This window comes from Nuphar pumila, chromosome 13, assembly GCF_984573655.1.
Source record: "Nuphar pumila chromosome 13, dmNupPumi1.hap1.1, whole genome shotgun sequence".
Classification (NCBI taxonomy): domain Eukaryota; kingdom Viridiplantae; phylum Streptophyta; class Magnoliopsida; order Nymphaeales; family Nymphaeaceae; genus Nuphar; species Nuphar pumila.
The window spans coordinates 67,753,412-67,776,487 of record NC_143261.1 but is presented as its reverse complement, the minus strand read 5'-3'; the positions used below and the strand labels follow the sequence as shown (position 1 = coordinate 67,776,487).

Sequence of the window (23,076 nt, the reverse complement as noted above, 5' to 3'; positions counted from 1 at the left end):
GCCATATGGTGAGCATGTCACAGAAGAAAGAGACACATCCTTTGCACTTGCAGTGTCTATCACATGGCATGTCCACACGTGGCATGCATCATGTAGGTTTTTTGGTGGGGCCCATCGCCGGCCGTGTCCCCATCCGGCCCAATGTTGAAAGTATCGGAATCGGATCTGTATCATTTGGCCAAACGATTCACGTGAATCGGCCTATACCGATTCTCAAGTGAATCATTCTGAATTGGCTAAAACATACTGTGTCAATCAGAACGTGACATGTGTTAAAGCTATTAAAATAATATTTTAAAAATTATTTTTGAGTTATTTTTTATATTTATTAAAAAAAAGCTGACTCCGGTCAGTATCGTATAGATTTTCTGGTGATACGATAGGTATCGTCCGATACACCCCTATAACAACACTGATCCGGCCATCCCCCTGCATCCTGCATGAGTACATGCAACATACCATGCCTCAAGCATGCCCGCATGCATTGATGATGATGGCATGCTCTGTGAGTGCGATTGCAAATGGATCGGGTTTGCTCGAACCTTCGATCTGACTCTAATCGTAATTTACTTTTTATTTCTTATGCTTGAAGCATACACAACATCCACACATAGGCTGGCCTCTAGTTGGTACCGTAAAACCCTTGAGGTCCTCCTGCCAACCGGCCTGCACACCTAGCTTCGACCTTGTGGCAAGAGATGCTACCCGTGGGTTTTGAACTTGTGACGTCCTGACATTCTCAAGTCCCTTCTACCATATGAGAGTGGAGCCCTTGTGGGCCCATTTTTCATTTTCTTATTATCAATTTCCTGGTTTTTGCCCTAATCCAGACAATTTTTAACTAGAAAGTATTGGGTCTTAAATGAATGGATCCCTTAAATTCTAATGTAGGGAAATCATAGGTCTTTGTTTGGATAAAGGCAACTAGGGACCCTAGTTGAAATAGAATTTCCAAGGACCCCCTTGTTCCACTGGAGAATCGTAGAGTGAGAAAAGATTAACAGGTGGGAAATATAATCACAAATTATGCGGGACGATAGCGACAATCTCTTTGGTGGATCGATAAGGGTCTAAGTCCCGAAAATAAGATTTGGATCTCTAGACCCAGACAAGATTAACCCAAAAAATAGAAATTTGAAGCAGCCAGATTTGAGGCATTTTCTGCCTTGCACGACTATCCAAACACACACCAGATGGAAGTAAATTTTCCAGAGAATTCCAATTCCTGATATCTTAGTCCTCACATTCCCTCCAATGCTCAGAGCCAAGAGTGGAAATTCCAAGGGATTCTCGTTCCTAATATCCCAATACTCCCATTTCCTCCGGCACTCAGCAATCAGCATAGGTTCAAGCCACTGAGGTGCGAAACTGGGTGCGGGTCAGCGATCCAAGCCCCTCTTAATGTCTTTGTTCTTGTGTTCGATTTCTCTGGGTCTAAGATCCAAAACTTTAGATGGGGCCTATCCTGAGGTCCATGGTTTCAAACAAACTCTGGATTTTAAATTCGACCAAGATCCAAAGTCTATAAGCCAGACAGCCCATTGGAATTAAATCCCAGGATTCGTTTTCTTTTCCATGGATCCAGTTTTCAGATCAATGGTAATCAAACAACTATTGGTGCAAATGGATCCGATTCGTTTAACCACCAATCAGAATCCAACAATTTATTTCTTGATATGGATCCTTAAAATAAGATCCAAAATGTGCATCCAGATTGTTTTAGATTTTATTAAAGATTATTATCAGATTTAGATCAGGCGCTTTGATACCGGATCTATGTTCTGAGATCAATCCGATCTTTTCAATCATCTTTTAATTTATTCAGTATTTACTTTGACAGATCTTGTTTGGATCTGACTCAGATTTGGACCTCTACTGTTTAGAATTAACATTCAAATGCAATCTTCGTGTGATTCATCTATGTCACAGGGACACGCTATTTGACTGCGTGTCTCTGGTGACACAATGAGCACAGACACATGCAGATATTATATTTAAATACTTTTAGTAGCTTTTTGTTAGTTTTTGCTAACATTTCAATAAAAATGCAATTTTATACATTAAAATATCAAAAAAAAGTACTTGTTTAAACATTAAAATCCATGTCTTCCTGTCCCATTTTTCAAAAATTTTCAAACTCAAATATTGAACTCGTGTCACGTGTCAGGTCATACCCATATCTTTGTATCTTTGTGAGGTAGTGATCCTGCCAGTAAGTATTCCCTTTGTATCCTCCTAAACAACCTCAAATAAGCCTACATTCTTAATACAAGAGCCCATCGAGTTCGAGGTCCAGATTTGGATTCAAACCAGGTTTAACTTTTTTCATGAGGAATGGGGAAACCAACTCCGGGATCAAATATTCAGAACAAAAGTATAATTTTGAGTAATATATAATTTTGAGTAATATATAAATTGTTTATAATTATATAATAAATATTCAGAACAAGAAAATTATTTTCTAAAAGTAAAGAATTGTTAAAATAATTAAATATAAAATATATACATGAAGTGTCTAGTAAGTATTATAGCATGTCAACTCCCATGTCATTATGTCCCATAGACATGGCACCCATTTCATTTTCAAGATGTCCCTATGTCGTTGAAAGAAAAGGATGCATGATACTAAGGGTGTCAATGGATCTTTTCAATATATTGAATTCATCTTGGATCCAAAATAAACATAGGGTTTCTCATGTTTCTCTACAAATACTCATTATAATGATTTTTAAGTTAAAGATAAATGATTAAACATATTATTTTTTTAAAAATTTATGCAATTTCAGTATTTTCTGCTTTTCTTCTATTTTCGTGCATAGAAGTAGTATAACCTCAAGATTTTTAGTATCCTCAAGTTCGAAGGTGCATCGGATCTAAAGCCTTGTTCAATGCGTGACCAAGTTCACCAAGCTGATTAGGGCTCGTTGTCGCGACAGGAAGAGTGGCCTGGTCAAGCTGGATCCAAGACCCGACCCGGCCCGACTTATGACCTAGTGAGTCTTTTAAAGTTAAAACTTCTATTTTTGGTACATGAACGTCACAGCCTTTTCCATCGAATAAAGGCTCCTTTGGATCGGTGCAAAGTGAAATTTTATGTGCATTCTATAATTGAAAAGAAGAGCATCACAGGTGAGATACCATCCATCGCATTCCTTGGTTGGTAGTTGCTTACCTTCAGCCAAAAGGCTTAAATTTATATAATTTCATAGTGAAAAAAGCGTATTGATTTGAGCTAGAATCAGATGACTTTGAGGGTTGGATTTTCTCAGCTTCCTGTGATTGAAAATCACATTTGCAACACTTTCTCAAAATCAATCAAACATGAAAAAGTGCAACTTATGATTATTATTTTCACTTGAGGATGCTTCTCTTTTGAATCCTGTAAAGTTGGTCAAAAGACTGACCTTGTGACCAACATTTACAGCTTTTGGATTCTCAGCTAGGGATGGCAGTGGACTGTTGGGAAGCGGGGCCCCGCCCCGCCTCGCCCCGTTTAGACCGGGGATGAAGGGTATGAAATGGGGATGGAGGCGGGGACGAAGGTTAAAATCCATCCTCGTTCGGGGATGGACGTACCCTTTTCCCTGCCCCGCCCTGTCCCTGCCACGATCCCCGCCCCGCCCCGTCCCTGCCACTTTTTCTCGTCTCATCCTCATCCCCGTTTGAACCGGGGATGGAGGACATGAAACAGGGATGAAGGCGGGGGTGGAGGTTAAAATCCATCCCCTCCGGGGATGAAGGCGGGAATGGAGGTTCTAATCTTGAGGCGGGGCGGGGGTGGAGACCTTGTCCCCTGCCCCGCCCCGGCTCGTCCCACTTGTCACCGAAGCAAACATTGAGAAGTAGCAAAGATTCGACTCTGAAGAAGAAATGTTAGCAGCAGAATTCTACTGTGGTTATATGTAGGGGTGTCAACGGATTGGGTTTGGTTTGGACTCAAGTAGAACCAGACTTGGCTTCGATTTTCGGGTATGGTTTCGGGATCCGAACCTAAGTCTAATCGGACCCCTCATAAGAAAAACCATACCCGGACTCAATAAGAACTACATGAACCATACCCGGGTCATACACACCAGAAAATAATATCTTTTATCATTTTTACATTGAAAAATTAATTCTTAATCAGAACTTGGGTCGGGCCTGAGTCTGGTATAAAATTTCACAAACTATACCCAGATCCATGTATTAATCGGACCTTCAGGTCCGAACCCACGTCTTAATCAGGTCTTCTTATTTATCACCATACCTGAACCCTATAGGGTTTGGTACAGGTCGGTCCGGGTAAACCTGACCGGTTGACACCCCTAGTTATAGGTAAAAATTACTTTCTAAACTAGGCATGGTGTATGTAAGATGATATCTGATAGTTGGGATAAGGCTTGATGATGATAATGATATAAAGTAGTTAAACATGTCAATGTTTGGTCCCCTAGAGCCGTCCATTCTCATAGATGGACAACCCTTAATCGTAGCCCGTGACATAGACTAACCACTTAAGGCGATCATGAATCCAGACCCCATCTGTGTCTGATGGTCAATTGGTGGGACCAAGCATGATAAGTTGTCAGCAGTGGTAAACTTACACCCTAAAAAGAACTGCAAAATTTTAGCAAGTTGTTATTTGTTAATTTGATTAGTATTTGTTTGAGCCTAATGGTGTGTTTGGATGCACGACTTACCCAAGTCAATGAGATAAGTTGGGATGTGTTATGTGATATGGAATTGCAAGGCATATTGAAATATCCTGACTTATCCCATTCTTTTTGAAAAGTAGTTTATGCAAACAGTACATTTTGGTGCATTTAAATGACATAAATATTTTACTTTTTTGGGATTTAATTTAACGCATAAGTCAATGATGTAAAGAATAACCTGAATTTATTGTAATATTTTCATAATTTGATATAGTATCAACAAAAACACGATATTTTACAAAATACCACCTATCTCTGAAAATATCATTTTTCTTACCATGACATTAACCTAATAAAACCATTTTTTTCATTAGCAAATCACGCCGTTCAGGGTAAAATTGACCCCATTCGAGCTTGTATATCGTTTGGACAAAGGGCGGTTCGTTGGAATTGACCTACTCAACCCAATCCGATTCGGCGGATTCAGATCTATTTTGACAGGATTGCTCACAATGCTTTGGCCACAAGGGTAGTTGAGTAAATCACACAGTTAAACTTACTGATATCATCAGCACAAAGTTGGTCCTTTGTAATCAAGACTCGAGAGAAAGGGGAAAAAAGGGCAGTCATTTACCTCAGCTTAAAAAAAAAAAGAGGGGGAGGGGGAGGGGGAGGTGCTGAGCTGGTGATTCTATTCGGTCTTGTGCTCGAGTCTCTCGGCCAACTGGCAGTGACATCATGGTTTTCTGTTTCCTTGACCATAGCTCCCCTTCCTAAAAATAAATCTAAAAAGTAAAAATATGGTCCTTTTGGATTCATTTCTTTGGACCAACTTTCATTTTTTAATGAAAAATACATACAAATTCCAAATCTAAATTCCTACCATTTCTCCCCATAAATAAATCTAAATGCAAGTATAGTGCTTTAGATTTATTTTGTTATGACCCCAAATCTAATTACCAAAATCACCTATCGCCTATTGGCCTTCTCTTGGAACCTCATAGGTGAAAAAAGAAACTTACTACACCTAGAATATACTTTAGATCTATATTAGTAATGAATCTATATTAGTAATGAAGAGGTTTGATGGTTGGTCTTCTTCTTCCAATCCTCTCTGGTGGGTGTTCTTAGTATTGGACTTCCATAACCAGAAGAGGAAGAAAATGCCATCAAGTTTTGATTTTTCAGGATTTGCAAAGCAGAGCAGCAAGGGAGGGAGCCCATTGGTTGTGACAATGGAGAACCCAAACAACTTCTCATTGGTGGAGATCACCGCACCACCAGCACCCACAACCCCTTCTTTGAAGGACAAGCAGAGGGTGAAGAACATGAAGCAATTCAGCTGGGTTTTCCTCCTGAAGATCCAGAAGGCATTCTCTTCTCTGTTTTGGGTCTTCTCTGCTGCCTTCAGCAGGGTCTCATCTGCCAAAAGGCGCCTGCTTTCCAATGGGGATGAGAGGCCCAGCTATAAAGGGAGGCTTTTGAGGTTCATTAGGGGTTTTTTGATTGCCGCCATGGTGGTTCTGGCTTTTGAATTGGTTGCCCATTTCAAGGGGTGGTATGGCCACAGCCTGAGGGTGATTAGGCCCTCTGAGATTGAAGGGTTCTTGCATTGGGTCTACCTTCAGTGGTTGGCCTTCAGGGCAGATTACATTGCAAGACCCATCAAGCTCCTTTCAGATTTCTGTGTTGTTCTGTTTATGATTCAATCTGTGGATAGGGTGGTCTTGTGTGTTGGGTGCTTCTGGATTAAGTTCAAGAAGATTAAACCAAGGCTTGCAGAAGGGGAGGTGCTTGGATCTGGAGATGTTGAGGGCCAGGGATCGGATCTTCCAATGGTTCTTGTTCAAATCCCAATGTGTAATGAAAGAGAGGTAATTTTTTTCTGCATCTGCAATTCCATTTCCTGTTGCATACTTGGTTGGATTTGGTTTTCAAGGAGTTGGGAGCTTAAGTTTGGATTACCTCTTTCGCCATGATTTTTGTTTTGGTTTAATTGTTTTTCAACATGTTGCGGAATGACCCATCTGGACTAACTGGATTAGAATTTTTATGTATATTTTTTTATGTATAAGAGGTTCATTTTGATACATGACGATTCAGAAAGTTTCTCAATTCCATGATGATTAGCCACCATTTGGGTGAAACTAGAAACTTCTGTTAACCGAGCATAGTAGAAACTCATTGAGAATTGTGATGTAAAAATTTTTAATCATCAAAATCTGGAAAAGTATTTTACTCTGTGATTAATGACTTACTGTATATGCTAGCTCATTAGTGATTTGGGTCAGGATTGAGGTCATTGTGTAGAAAAGTAGAAAGCACATTGAATTGCCTTAGCATTAGATCTGTGTCTTGTGTTGGTATTGCTTGTTGTTTGCTTTCCTCAATGGAGTTTGGTTGTGGCGTTTAGGTATACGAGCAGTCAATCTCGGCTGTTTGTCATTTGGATTGGCCAAAAGACAGGCTGTTGATACAGGTTTTAGACGATTCGGATGAAGAAAGCGTACAGCGGCTGATAAAGAATGAAGTTTCAAAGTGGAGTCAGAAAGGAGTGAACATACTGTATCGCCATCGTTTCGTCAGGACTGGATATAAAGCTGGCAATCTCAAGTCTGCGATGGCTTGTGACTATGTCAAGGACTACGAATTCGTCACTATTTTCGACGCAGACTTCCAGCCTAATCCTGATTTTCTGAAACAGACCATACCATATTTCAAGGTATACCCACTTAACCTTTTCAAGGTGTAAAGCCAAAGACTGTGGTGTGTATAGACTATAAAGCAAGGTTGAACTCTATGTTTCTTCTGTCGCAGGGGAATCCTGATCTGGGCCTTGTTCAAGCTAGGTGGTCTTTTGTGAATAAAGATGAAAATCTGCTTACTAGGCTTCAATACATCAACCTCTGTTTTCATTTTGAGGTGGAGCAGCAAGTTAATGGTGTTTTCCTGAACTTTTTTGGGTTCAATGGAACTGCTGGTGTGTGGAGAATCAAAGCCCTGGAGGATTCAGGTGGTTGGCTCGAGCGCACAACTGTGGAGGATATGGACATTGCAGTCCGTGCTCATCTCAAGGGATGGAAGTTTATCTTCCTTAATGATGTTAAGGTGCTTTAATCAATTGCTCTTTCTGCTACTGCTGCTTTTTTCTTTCATTTTATGATAATTTTGTACATTATGTAGAATTTGAAAAATAAATCCTACTTTGTCAATGGCTTTAGGTCCTCTGTGAACTTCCAGAATCTTATGAAGCATACCGCAAGCAGCAGCACCGTTGGCATTCTGGTCCAATGCAGCTTTTTCGGTTATGCCTTCCTGATATCATAGCTTCCAAGGTTTTTATCTGACCCCATTTACTGGTTCTTGCAACTTTGCTGTACGATACCTAATCACCGTTGTACAACTCTTGTTAATGTGCTTCATGCAGATATCATTTTGGAAGAAGGCCAATCTGATATTCCTCTTCTTTCTGTTGAGGAAATTGATCCTCCCATTCTATTCGTTTACACTTTTCTGCATTATTCTTCCCTTGACAATGTTCATACCAGAGGCTGAGTTGCCAATATGGGTTATCTGTTATGTTCCTGTTTTCATGTCACTCTTAAACATTCTACCTGCTCCAAGGTCGTTTCCTTTTGTGGTACCTTACCTACTGTTTGAGAACACTATGTCTGTGACAAAATTCAATGCAATGATCTCTGGACTATTTCAATTGGGGAGTGCTTATGAATGGGTTGTTACAAAGAAGACTGGAAGGTCATCAGAAACAGATTTATTAGTGGAGAGTGAATCAGTAAATTTGAAGCAGCAAAAGTCTGGGAGGTCTTCAGAAACAGATTTATTCACAGTTGCAGAGAGGGAATCAGCAAATTTGAAGCAGCAGCAGCAGATCCACAGGAAAGCTTCGGAATCTGGCTTAGACATGCTAAACAAATTGAGGGAACAGGAAGAAGCTTCTCCTCCCAAAAAGAAGGCCAATCGTGTGTACCGTAAGGAGTTGGTACTTTCTCTCCTTCTCCTCACAGCAGCAGTAAGAAGCCTATTGTCAGCTCAAGGCATCCATTTCTATTTCCTTCTATTCCAAGGAGTTTCGTTTCTGGTTGTTGGCTTGGACTTGATTGGGGAGCAAATGAGTTGACACATTTGGTAATGGTGACCAATTTTCTCAAGATACCGAGGACCTAAGAGGATTCTTCGATCTGATTCAGACGATCATAACAGTGAATTTTTGGGTTCAGTTCTAGTTCACAAGCCCATGAACATCTGGGCCTTGACAGTATTGCATCAAAATCTACAGCTAAATATCTTTCTGGGGAATTGGTTTATTGGGACATGTTGTTCCTTCCAAAGAACAAAGAAGAAGAACAAAAACTGTTTGCATTTCCTTTTGACATAGGAGCCATTTGAGGACTAAGCCTCTCTTGCCTCCACACTTTTTGAATGGTACATATCATACAAATTCATGTTTTTTTCATGCTTACTAATGTATAATAATGATATGTATATTTAATTCATTTGATATATTGGAAAGAGAATGGTTTTCCCTTCATGATGAGTTTCAGAATCTTGTTCACAGTATCTGCTCACCCCACTTTCATTTGTGTTTTATTCTGTTTCTTTGGCAATGGAAAATGTACTAGAATCATGGCCATAGGTTTCTAATGGGCTTAGATTACTCTTGTAGTTGCATATAATTGAAGAGTTCTCAAAGTGAATGGGCTAGAATGTATTTGTCCATGAATAATAATCAGCTTGATTATCACAAAGAGACAAACTACTTAGCTTTGGGGTCAGGTCGATCATCATCTGTTGCCTAAATAAATGTTCATAGCCAACAGAACTTTGAATAGATCTGAAAACTAGCTGTTAGTCATTTCCCCCTTTACTAGATCTGCTTATGCATCATGATTCAGTGAGACAATTGTATGGCCATGTTTGAAATCAAAATCTTCTTTTCGTTTCTGCATCAAAGTCAATATTGTCGTTTTTCTTCAAGTCCAAGACCTTCAGGAGACCAGGCCAGTAATGCTCATGGATTGTCATTGTGGAAGGTGTAGAGAGAGAGAGAGAGAGAGGACCACCAACCAAGTCCTTTTTGCAAATAATTCATTTCTCCACCATGTGTTGCTTGGCATTATGTGTGCTTATGACAGGGGCAAGTTTGGGCCCTGAGTTCCAAAGTTATGGGCCCTCAATCACTATCTTGCTTTTTTAATTTTTTTCTCCCACTGGATCATGGTAATTGCAACCCGAAGCCACAGTAGATCAGTTTTTAAAATGATTTTTTTTTCACTTTCATGTGCGTCTGTGTTGCGTGTGTTGGCAGAAAGAGAAAGAGAGACGGGGATTTCTGGGAGTATGTGAAGAGGAACCCTTGTCTGTAAGCAGTCTGCAAAACATATAATTCATATTTCCTGGTAAGTTAAATGGGGTTATATGATAACAATAAAAGATGCTTTCACTATGTAGCTGACAGTAAAATCTTTTAATGCCTATATACTTGTTCTAAAGATAAAATAGCCTGCCTGCAGGTTCAATAAGTTGGTCTGTCTAGATCATAGTCATCAGTATCGCAGATATTTTGAAAATCTTGATATTATCAGTATTTCAAGGTCAGCTAATATTTTTCCAAGATTTTCAAAGTATCGTCAGAACCTAAAGTATCACGATATTATCAAGATATTTTCTTGGGTAGAAATTCACAAGATTTTCAAAAAACTTTTTTTTATACATTTTAAGTACTTTTTATTTATTTTATAGTTTAAAAGTTTTTCCAAATGTTTATATTTTCCAAGAAAAATGTTATAAGACCTGTTATTTCTTGTCTTTTTATTATTCATTATATTTTTCAAATATTAAAATTTCTGATATTTTCTTGAGATTTTTTTGAGAAAACAACTAAGAAAGAACTTATTAGAAAAAACTTGCGGAGAAATTGCCGAGAACCATATTGGTGACTATGGTCTAGATTCCATCTCAATGCCATGCTCCCATACAGAGCTCTGCTCTGCATGTAATTTAGCACCAGTCCCATGTCAAATTCATGTTTTTTGCAAACATGGTAACTCAGATACTTAAAATTGAGACTCAAAAGTATCCTTCAATTCATGAGTCTTTATCCCGAATGGAAAGGTCAGGCCAGAGGCACATGAATATCGTATTCATGTTTCTCTTTCTCTCTCATCCAACAATCATCAAACACTAGATTTTAGGTCCAATTAAAAATCATAAGATGTAAGATTCCAAGATCTCAAATACTAGGATTTCAGAATGCCTCAGATCTGAGATCCAAGTTAATCAAACACGCCTTGAGCAAAATTTTACCTCAACATCTTTAAAGATCAGGATCTAGAATGTGTTCCATTTTGTGGTAATACTGAATTTCAGGACCTTATTTTAGCCCTACAAATAAATTGTTGGCAACCGAAACAGTTTCAAAACATCTTTTTCTACCAAATTCTCAATTATTCCAAAATAGGAGGAAAGAAGGGGAAAAAAAGAGAGAAAAAGAAGCCTTCTAAAATATATCCAATCATTTTGGTAATTTCGTTTATCCAGGTATAAGTCAAAGATGAATTCATCTTGTTTTCTTAATCAATAACCACTTTTACAGTCTGGCATCCAGCATAGAAAAGAAAATTCTGCTTGGAGTTTTTTTTTTTTCATGAAGGACGGAAAAACCACCCTCGAGTTCAGCGACCATTGATCTAAATTCTGACAAATCTGACAGAAAACATTGATCTAAATTCAGAACAAGTCTGATCAGACAAATCTGAATTCTATCTTAAACCTTAACCAAGTTCTTTGTCAAGTGGTTAACTCTACAGGGTTCTATCCTAAACAGGTGATCTAGAGTTTGATCTCATACAGAAACATCAGAAGTGTGATGGTTCCTGCCCTCAAAAAACTAGAATGAGAAACAAAACTTTGATGATATAATACAAAATCAATGATATACCAACAAAAAGCTTCATTCAATTCTGCATAATCTAAAACACCATTGAACTCGAGTACAATTCCAGAATTACTGCAGAATCAGAACTTCACCAACACAAGTGTGATAGTTCCTGGGCCAAAGATTGATGGGTTCGCCATCAGAAGCTCAGCAACTGACTAGTTTTGAGCAGATTAAAGACTCAAGCTCGCACATTTAACTCATCCAATCTGCTAGGGGTTCTGCCTAAGATTAAATAAGGGTGGCCATTGGGCTGGCCCCGTTAGGGCCCCATGAGGGCCAGATAGATAGTCAGGCCCAAGCCCGGCCCAACCCAGTCACAATCAGGCTCGGGCCTACAGGCCATCGGGCACCCGGCCCGATGCCACCCTTATGCCTAACCCGGTCGAACACGGATCCCATCATTTGAGTTTCATCATAAATTCAATCCTAGCCATCCAATCAATGGCTAAATGGCTCTGCTGGATGGCTAGGATTGAATGTATGATGAAACCCATCCTAAATCCGTTTTCCCCAGTTTGCCTATCAATTAAAGGGGAACTGATGAATAAATTTTTGCAGATCCTGACAGGAAAAAGAAAGAAAGACATTTATTGGTTTTCACCTCCAAACAGTCAATAGAAAACTTGGATAGATGCACCAAAAATGCCAAAGCAGGTAATCAAAGCTTAAACTGTACCTCTAGGGCTATGTTTTAGGTGTCGTCTTGGAGCTTTTTTTTTCAATTTAGCATGGACAAACCACAGCCACGTTAGGATGTCCAATTACGGGCTGAGAGGTGTCACATTGACCGTGAACCTAAGTCGGTGTTCAGTGTAAAACTCCACATGTAAGCCCCCCTATACACAATGGGATAGTTCCCATTTAGCTCAAGTCTTATGGCAAAGGATGCACACCCTGGGTATCGAACTCTTGACCTCTTTCAACTTAAAAGTCTTAAGTCAACCCACATAGCCAGGCCTGTGAAAACCTTGTGAGCAGGTGTTCCCTTAGCTAGTTGCAGAGCATATGCTTAATGTCAAAACTGAATGTTATAAGATTTTTTAACATTTAAAATTGGTCGTCCAACATAATACAAAAAAAAAAAACTCTGTCTCAATCCATACTTGAATTGTTATTAGCTCCATAAATAACACCACCTATCAGAAAAATGTTAACAATAATCAAGGAGGAAAAAGCAGTGTTTTAAAACTCGCCGAGTCAACTCGTTGACTCGGCTGACTCGGCTCGGCTCGCCCCTCCAGCGAGTCAACCCGGCAAGGCAAACTCGGTTTGCCAAAACTCAGGCTTGACTCGGGCTTGACTCGGCCTGACTCGGGCGAGTTTTGGGATGTTTGAAATTTGTTTTTTGAGTTTCAAATTACAGTTTCGAAATATATAAGTACATATATTTTAACAAGGGTTACCCTCAGATTTTGTATAAAAAAGAAAATAAAAATCATTTAAAGATAAAAAAGCATTTAAATCCATAGAATAAAATCGTTATGTTGTTCGAACTATTGTTCACCCTGTGTTATTAACTTATTCTAGCAAAATATTTTAAAGAAATGATTCTCACTATATATGGTGGGTCAACTGTGCCTATAGGAAGTCACATTTAGGTTTCATCATCCATTTGTTATGTGAACAAGCATTGTACATATTCAAATGTTAGTAGTCTTTTTATAGTTGTGCCATTAATATATTTTCTGCATAGTTTTATACATGAGAAAATTGCTTATTTATGTTGATATTGGGCATTCTGTAAACTTTCAATATGCACATATATCCCTGTTTTACATTTATGGATTTGTTAGAGAGGGAATTAAAACTTTTAAAACAAGCTAGCATATATGATTGGCCATTTTAGGAACCCTAGGTAGTAGAAGACTGAACTCATGGTGACCAAATCCTCTAATTCAAGTCATGAATTAGTCAAAGTGCTTGTATAGATATCAAATTCAATTATTCAAGCAAACCTCTATAGCTCTTTGCAGTTGTTTTTATATTTTTACAGACATTTGGAGACTATGTTTACTCAAAAACATGGTTTCAGACAAATTATATATTGTTTTTTTTTTTTAAATCAAAAGTTAACAAAACCCGGTCCGAGTCACCGAGTTTACCCGCCGAGTCACGAGTCAATAAAGAACGAGTCGAGTTCCGAGTCATGGGTTTTAAAACCTTGGGAAAAAGCCTTTGACCATTGGAAGAATCATTGAAGAAATTCCAACTTATATAACTCAAAAGTTGGTTCTAGTTCATGTACATATTTTTTTATTGACAAGCTGGATAGTTTGTTCGCGCAATGTTGTCATGTTAATTATGATATAACTAAATAATTGTGTGCACTCTGCAAGTTAGGGGTGTCAAAACTTGTTGAAAAAAGAAAAAGAAAAAGCAATATTGATAAAATAAAAATTTTCAAGGCTTGATAAAGAAATGTAGCCTCAACAAGTATCGAAGGCAAGCCTAGATTATCTTAACTAATACAAGGTTAGTATAACACAAATGAATGCTTAATGTTTGAACAATATTGTCAACTACAACTGTAACGCCCCAAGATCTTAAACCCAAAAAATAAGTAAAATTTAAAGCTTTTCTTTTTGAATTATCAGTGAAAACTTTTTTAACATTTTTGGTCAAAACATAGGACGGGTTACAAAATGATCAATCACAATAATATTAAATTTAAGGCAATTAGCATTTTCCAAAATAATTTTATTCCATAGATAGAGTAATTTACCAAATATGGAATAACACTAATATTTTCTAAAACAACTAGTGAAGTTCATTAAAAAATTCAATTCTTGGGAAAGAAAAATGACTGGCTCTTTGATGTCACCTCAATTTCTTGCAACTGCTCTGTCTCAACTACTTAGTACTTGAAATTGTTTTATTGAGAGGTCAGAATAACCCTCAACAAGAATACAATAACAAAATAAATATGCATAGAAACAAACATACATAAAATAACAGTCTTTTCATGTAAATAAGTAATTATTAATGCAGATAAATAACAATTCAATATTATATGTAATAATCTTATTCATGCATGACCTACCAGTGCAAGTGAAGTGATCAACGTATGTAACGCCCCAAATATTTAACTTGAAATTTTTGGAATACAATTTTTTTTTAAACCATAGCGGAAATATTTTATTAATCTCTCAGTCAAATAATTTGGGCGAGTTATAGGTGATAGCACAAACTCAATAACATTAGATAAATCAAAATCTTGCCTTGAAATTTTACAAATCAAATTGATAAGTTTAATGAATTTATTAAAACAAGGTTCCTCAGGACATCCAAAGAAGATATGGTCTCATGGCTCATCTGCAACGACAACAGCAATTGCCCATCTTTATTTGTTTCCTAAAAAATATTAAATTTGAAGGGTCAGACTACCACGTCTGAGTAAGAAGCATAATATCCATATGAATGTGTACAGTGTCATGTGTACAAGTATATGTACAACATGTTTAGATAAAACTATTAACCATTTAACAAGTGATAAATGTACAAGTCGCTAAAGTCAAGTATTTCATGATATAATTCCATAAACATCAAAGCACGATATATGCATGAATCATAGTTATATAAGTAATAACAACTTTGAAAGTAATGTGGATGAACACCTGACTTGAATGAAGCATTTCATGTAAAGTTTGCATAAAGCATAAACGCCAATGTTCAACACATCATTTATAAGTTATCACATTTTTCATATAAAGAAAAACTAACTTGAGTCATGCACTACAAGAATCACAGCCTATTGCAACATCAAGCCTTATGCAACTACTTGAAGATTTTTCTTAATGCACCAACTTTATATTTCATCATGTTAATTATCCTATGGGTACACACATGCATTCGACATCGTAGCGGACCGAGACTACACGAGGGTCTATTATTTTATAACTCGTGTGACTAACCGTATGGAGGTCCAAAGGGGACGGTTCATGAGCGAGAGAGTACTCCCTAATGGCTAGAATAAGAATTATGATGCACTCTGATAACTTCTACAAAAGACTTGGATCTACCACCTAGGACGCAATGGTAGTCCTGCCCCCCTAACTCCGTGGACTGGGGACCGGGTGAGATGCCTAGCTCTCACGAAAACAAGAATGTCCACGAAGCTTGTACCACCTACCCTCTCCAAGGTAGACCATGGGTCCAGTAATATACACCATCTTTCAGGTGTACCCAGAGCTCTGGAAAACCAGTAACATATACTGTTGTCAGGTATATCCAGTACACTACAAGAAAATAGGTGATTAGTGACGGAATTATTCTGTCGCTAGTTAGCGATGGATTAATGAGAGAAATACATCCGTCGCTATAATCAATAAAATTTACGAAAATAGTGACGAAATATATCCCCTCACAAAATCTGTCGCTAACTAGCGACGGATTTTGCAAGAGAATATTTTGTCGTAATGGATGCACCATTTAGCGACGAAAAATATTCCATCGTAATTTAGCGATGAAATATATTCCGTCGCCATTTTCGTGTTTTGATTTACGACGGCTTAGCGACAAAATTAATTCGTCGCTAAATGTCGCATAACCCCTAATCCCATATGTCTTTTTCTTTTCTTCTTTCGCTGCTCCCGCTCGCCGCCCTATCCATCCCGTTGGCCTCTCTCCGGCCCCCACCATCCATCGTTCGCTGGCTGATGATCCCTGTCAGCCTTCCGTCGCCGCCCGGAGACGCTCAGGTAATTTTCATTTTCCGGCAGGGGGTCGACCCCCTGCGGTTTTTGGCAGGGGGTCGACCCCCTGCAGTTTTCGGCAGGAGGTCGACCCCCTGCGTTTCCGACAGGGGGTCGACCCCATGCGTTTCGGTAGGTCATTAGGTGTTGGGCTTCTCAAGGCCTATGCAAGATGTTTTCATTTGCCTCAGTTGTTTTTTTCGGCAGGTGGTGACTTCATTTTAAAACAGTGTTTTTTGCAGATTTCTCAATGGAACCCGCTTGTGCTCAGCCACCCGTGGTAAGTAAGTGACAAAAACAATGCAAATCGAGTAAATACCCGTGGTGAGTAAGTGATGCAAGCGCATCACATGTTATTTAATTTATTGTATGTAACACTTTATTGTTCACACACTCACTTAGTTGTTGATATCTAGAGCTGCTTTGTTGGAGTTCGGAGATCATGCTAAGCATGATTTTAATGTATGAGAATAGAAATGTTCTTATTTTTGGAGTATGGATTTCATGTTAGGCATGACAGTAGTTAGTGGAATATTGGAGTGTGTTTGTTGCAGGTACATGTTTGACATTTGTTTGATATGAATGATTTTGATGTATTGCAATGTTTGATGTAATTGTATACATGCTTGCATGTAGTTACTTTTAATTTGATTATGGCTTTCATGTGAAATTGTATAATGAAGCATGCTTCAAATGAATGTATCATGTCATTAATAGTTTGCACATGAAAATAGTAAGTTATCAATGCATGCATTATAATTCTTGTTATTGTATGACATCATATATTGCATGATAAATTTGATATTTTCTTCATCATAGTATTCTGATGGTTCTCTTTTAACTGGTTAGGTTATTATTCATAACATCATACGATAAAATGACTGCAAATTGTGAATGAATGTACCGTAGGATAGTGGATAATGAGTTATCGCATAAATATATGAATGATATTAAAAGTTTTATTGAATTTGCAACGGCAAGTGTCAGTACAGTGGATCCCACAGGTCGGATTAGGTGTCCCTGCAAAATTTGTAAGAATAATCGATTTGTAGAACCTCATGGCGTTAAACATCACCTATACAGAAAGGGTTTTGTGAGTGATTATCAGAATTGGACGTTTAATGGAGAAAAATTTAGAAACAATTTTGATGCACGGGTGAATGTGGTGCACGATAATCCATATATGGATTTGATATTTGATATCGCAGGAACAGAACTGGGTTCTGCTATGGGTCTTAGTGATGTAAGAACTGAAGTAGATGAAGAATCACCAAACGATGAAGCTAGTAGATTTTATGATTTACTTAGAGATGCTGATGAGCCACTTTCGAACGGTGGCGAGAGTCACATTATCTTGTCTGCAGTTCTTCAACTAATGAATTTGAAGTCCGAGTATAATTTGAGTCAATCATGTTTTGACCATTTGTACATGATTGTGAAGAGTATGTTGCCCAAAGATGACAAATTGCCACAAAATTTCTATCGTGCGAAAGTTATGGTCAACGCTCTAGGTATGGGGTATAAAAAGATTGATGCTTGTTCAAATCACTGCATGTTGTATTTCAAGGATTAGGAAAACAACATATCATGCCCGTCATGTGGGCATTCTCGGTTCGAGCCAAAGACAAGAGGCAATGGTAGCACAAGATCAAAAGAAGTTTCATACAAGTCGCTCCGCTACTTTCCTATCACTCTTAGATTGCAACGATTGTATATGTCTTCAAGGACAGCTAAACACATGAGATTGCATGCAAATAAAGTTCGACACGATGAAAACAAGATCACGCATCCTGTTGACGCTGAAGCTTGGAAGCACTTTGATCGTACTCATCAAAACTTTGCAATGGAAGTGCGAAATGTTAAACTCGGTCTATGTACAGATGGATTTAATCCATTTGGGGGTAGATCAACTCCATACTCATGTTGGCTAGTATTTGTAACTACATACAACCTTCCATCAAGCTTGTGTATGAAACATCCAAATCTTTTCTTGTCTCTGTTGATCCGTGGTCCGACCTCACCTGGCCAAAATCTTGATGTATATTTAAGGTCATTGATTGATGAACTAAAAGTACTGTGGGATGACAGTGTTACCACGTATGATGCCCACAAAAAACAAAATTTCAATATGAAGGCAGTTGTTCAATGGACAATCAGTGACTTCCCTGCATATGGTATGTTATCTGGTTGGAGCACACATGGGAGGTTGGCATGTCCGTACTGCATGGAGGATTTCAAAGCTTTTAGATTGACGCATGCGAGGAAGCCTTGCTGGTTTGAGTGCCATCGTCGATTTTTACCCAGCAACCATCTGTTTTGACAACAAAGGAATGTATTTAGAGCAGGCACAACTGAAATGGAAGGTTCATCCACAAGATTGTCTGGCATAGAGATTTTAAGAAGATTGCGATACTTTCCAGATGTATTAACAGATGCCCGCTGTCCAACACCCTTTCGTAGATTTGGGAAGGATCACAATTGGACAAAGAAATTTATTTTTTGGGAACTACCATAATGGCCGACCCTATTGATACGACATAATTTGGATGTGATGCATGTGGAGAAAAATGTGTTTGATAATGTGTTCAATACAGTAATGAATGTTAAAGGGAAAACGAAGGATAATCTGAAGGCCCGTATAGATTTAAAAGTAATATGTAAAAGACCAGAATTAGAACTCAAATAGTATAATGACAAAGTACTGAAACCTAAGGCAAAGTACGTGCTTGAACCTGATCAAATAAAACATGTATGTCAATGGTTGAGACAATTGAGATTTTCAGATGGATATGTCTCTAACATTGCTCGGGCTGTGAAAATTAACGATGGACAATTATATGGGTTGAAGAGTCATGATTGTCATGTCATTATGCAACGATTGATACCCCTAGCATTCCATGATATGTTAGACAAACCTATATGGGGGGTATTGTCTGAGTTGAGTAGATTTTTTAGAACATTGTGCGCATCGAAAGTCGTAGTATCTGATGTAAATAATCTCGAGGACTCTGTCATCACTATTGTTTGTCTGCTAAAAAAGATTTTTCCGCCATCATTTTTCGATGTTATGGAACAATTGATTATACATTTGCCATATGAACAAAGGGTTGGTAGCCCTGTGCAATATCGATGGATGTACCCATTTGAAAGGTATATGTTTTTTTATATTTGTCTCTTTAATAACAGATATTTCAAATTTGAAATGTATATTTTTGATAGATGCATGTTTGACCTCAAAAAAAAAGGTTCGTAATAAAGCAAGAGTAGAAGGCTCTATTTGTGAGGCATATACTTTAGAAGAGATTTTAAATTTCTCATCTATGTACTTTGAACCTCACATTCCAACACGTTACACATGCCCGCCTCGTAACGATGATGGAGAAAAAATAATTGTAGCTGACAAGCTGTCGATATTTCAACCACTTGGGCATGCATTTGGTAGTTGCCGATCAAGGCTCTTGACAGATCGAGAGCAAGACGCAGCACACATCTATATTCTTTTTAATTGCTCAGCGATCGACCCATACATCGAGTAAGTATATATAGACGCAACATAATTATAAATCATTTTATGTTCTATATGTGCATACATGGTTCGATAATATAAGTATTTGTGGTTTGCAGACGATTTGATCTGGAGTTGCGAAGAGAAGTTTCACATCTCACTTATGCAGAAGTACAAAAAGAACGTGAAACTAAGTTTGTGGAGTGGTTGAAACAGTTGGTAAGGACGCTAACATAAATTTTGTACTTGTAAACAACACTAAGTTACTTAATTGGTCGTGATCACAATCATTGTTTATGTCTGTGCGTAGGTCCGCTACAGTGATGTTAAAGATCAAGGAATATGTGATTTATAAAATGGTTCGACCAAAGTTGTGTAATGCTACAACGGGTACATCGTAAATGGTTATCGATTCCATACAAAAGATTACAGTATAAACAAATCAACGATGAATAGTGGCATGTGTGTCAAAGGTAGCAGCTACGGTGAAAATGAACATGATTACTACGGTGTTATAGAGGAAATAATGGAGTTGAGTTACTTAGGCATAAATAATGGGGTAACTTTATTCAAGTGTCATTGGTTTGATCCAACTGCAACAAGACTCGACAAAGCCTTAGGCATTGTGGAGGTGAATCATAAATCAAGGTTTGGAACATATGAACCATTCATATTAGTCTCGCAAGCTCAACAGGTTTATTATACTTCATATCCGAGTATAAAAAAGTCAGATAGAAATGAATGGTGGGCAGTTTGCAAGGTGAAGTCCAAACTATACCCTGAGTATGATCAGTTATAGGAAGACAAGTTAGCTGAAGACAGTGATTACTATCAATCAGATGATATCTATGACTTCTCTTATGGTCACGATGTTGCGCATGATATGCATGTCATATCTCAATTGGCCGATGAAACATTCATAGAAGAATGTGATCCAAATGATATACCAAGTGGATGGGTAAACAATGAAGATGAAAAAGAAGAAGAAGAAGAAGAATATGAAAGTCAAACAAGTGACGAGGAAGAATTCTCAAGCTAGTGAGCAAAATCTTGTAATACAAACCTCTATTTGAATGCATTGCAATACTTGATGTGAATGATTTGAATTATTGAATGTATTGTAATACTTGATGCGAATGAATGGGTTGTATTGCAATACTTGATGCGAATGATTTGAATTATTTGAATGTATTGTAATACTTGATATGAATGATTTAAATGCATTTCAATACTTGATGTGAATGATTTGAATGTATTGTAATACTTGATGTGAATGAATGGGTTGTATTGCAATACTTGATGTGAATGATTTGAATTATTTGAATATATTGTAATACTTGATGCGAATGATTTGAATGTATTGCAATACTTGATGTGAATGATTTGAATGCATTGCAATACTTGATGTGAATGACTTGAATGTATTATAATACTTGATATGAATGACTTGAATGTATTGTAATACTTGATGTGAATGACTTAAATGTATTGTAATACTTGATGTGAATGAATAGATTGTATTATACTTGATGTAAATGATTTGAATTATTTGAATATATTGTAATACTTGTTGTGAATCATTTGAATGTATTGCAATACTTGATGCGAATGATTTGAATGTATTGTAATACTTGATGTGAATTATTTGAATGTATTGTATGACATTTGTTATTTATTAGAATATGGTTCATGGAGGTTACAGTGGTCGTTCATCCAGTAGTAGCCAGGCCCAACCTTCATCTTCATGGGCTCCTGTGATAGGTATATCATTTAACTAATTGGATGCTTGATTAGTTGAAATGCACATTTTGAGAATTTCTAACATATTTTTTTACAGATGATGTTTCGCCTGTACACGACCCACCTACACCAGTTGATCACACAAGTCAGGAGCCAACACAGGATGCAGAGTCTTCTCAGTCTGGCACAAGAAGACTCATTCGAATAGTGTATATCGATAATCGACCTTTAGTATTTCGTTTTCAATTATTGCATATCTTATAAATATTTTATATTGATATTTATTGTGTACCAATTTATATACAGCACGATGTTTGAGCCACAAGAAGTAGTACGCGAGATTAGGAATTCACTTCTTCAACATCTACCAGAACCAGTCGCTCAATGGAAAGAGTATCCAAAAGAGGTGATAGATAGATTGTGGTTCTCATTCACGGTATACAGTTGTTTGTCATAGTTAATGTGTTTCATACTTAATTTTTTTTTATAATCATGTCTACTAACTTTTTGAAAATATATATAAGCTTCGAATTGCTTCGCGACTACAGTGGAGGAACATGATGCAAGGAAGGTGTGGCAGAGGGTGGCTGCCAATCGATTTGCAGACATGCTGCACAATATGAAGACTGCAACAAAAAAAACATCTGGCGACATAGATGATCCACTACAGTGGAAGGGCCATGGCCCTATTACTATCAGGAGAGATTATTGGGAGAGAATGTGCGACAAGTGGGCGAGGGATGCATTTCAAAATCGCTGTGCAAAGGTTGCACAAAATTGAGCGAAAATGCTCGAAGCCCATCTACACACAGGTGGATCTAAGACTTTTGGGAGTCATCTAAAGAAAATGGTAACTCATCAATATACAATATCAATTTTATAAGTATTGTTGCAAACTTGTTAACTAAATCTTTTATTATTTAACTTCGCAGGAAGCAGAAAAAGGAGGCATTGTACCATATAAAGATGTATTTGTTGAAACACATAAACGGAAGACCACGAGAGACTTCGTATCAGAGAAGGCGAGAACGACAACGGTATGTATTTATTCTATTAATAATCATTGCAATATGCAAGTTATCATAATGTTATCATTAATTATTAATGCATACTGTAAACATTATTTTGTAGGAGGCATATGAGCAACAGATGGTAGAGCGATATGGCGATGACGCTACTCAGCATCCATTATTTGATCATGCAGCATGGGTGACTGTAGCAGGTGAACCCAAAAAGGTTCGTGTGTTCGGGTTTAGGAGTAATATGAACACTTCACCTGTTATTGCTTCTTCCAGTTACGGCTCACAAACTTCTTCTATCGACATAAGCTCCAAGCAACATCCTATTCTTTCCGATGATGATGTACGTCAGATCGTGAAGGACACAATGCGTGACTACTTCCATGAAACCGTCTGTGACGTTCTCCGAGCTGAGTTTAACAGTTTTTTGCTGAATAGGGGAACTTCGATTGCAGGTCCCTCTTAGGTATGAAAGTTTCATGCAATATATTGCATGTCGTTAGATTTCATGTAACTTTGATTGCCTTAA

At 37.8% G+C, this 23,076-nt stretch overlaps 1 protein-coding gene across 1 annotated transcript; it reads left to right on the top strand.

Annotated features, from left to right (window-relative positions):
* The first annotated feature begins 5,707 nt into the window (after nucleotides 1-5,707).
* LOC149818588 (putative xyloglucan glycosyltransferase 8) lies at nucleotides 5,708-8,898 on the top strand. Its single transcript, XM_089986252.1, has 6 exons — nucleotides 5,708-6,508; nucleotides 7,048-7,356; nucleotides 7,452-7,742; nucleotides 7,856-7,969; nucleotides 8,062-8,390; nucleotides 8,457-8,898. Exons 1-6 carry the CDS (start codon nucleotides 5,708-5,710, stop codon nucleotides 8,770-8,772), a joined length of 2,160 nt encoding a protein of 719 aa, XP_089842378.1. The 3' UTR covers nucleotides 8,773-8,898.
* The last annotated feature ends 14,178 nt before the right edge of the window (nucleotides 8,899-23,076 follow it).

What these genes read in the sequence shown, in the direction of transcription:
- LOC149818588 (XM_089986252.1), top strand. Translation starts at nt 5,708, where the DNA reads ATGAAGAGGTTTGATGGTTGGTCTTCTTCTTCCAATCCTCTCTGGTGG. An exon ending in CAATGTGTAATGAAAGAGAG is followed by an intron (nt 6,509 to 7,047) that starts GTAATTTTTTTC and finishes TGTGGCGTTTAG; the next exon opens with GTATACGAGCAGTCAATCTC. An exon ending in TCTTCCTTAATGATGTTAAG is followed by an intron (nt 7,743 to 7,855) that starts GTGCTTTAATCA and finishes CAATGGCTTTAG; the next exon opens with GTCCTCTGTGAACTTCCAGA.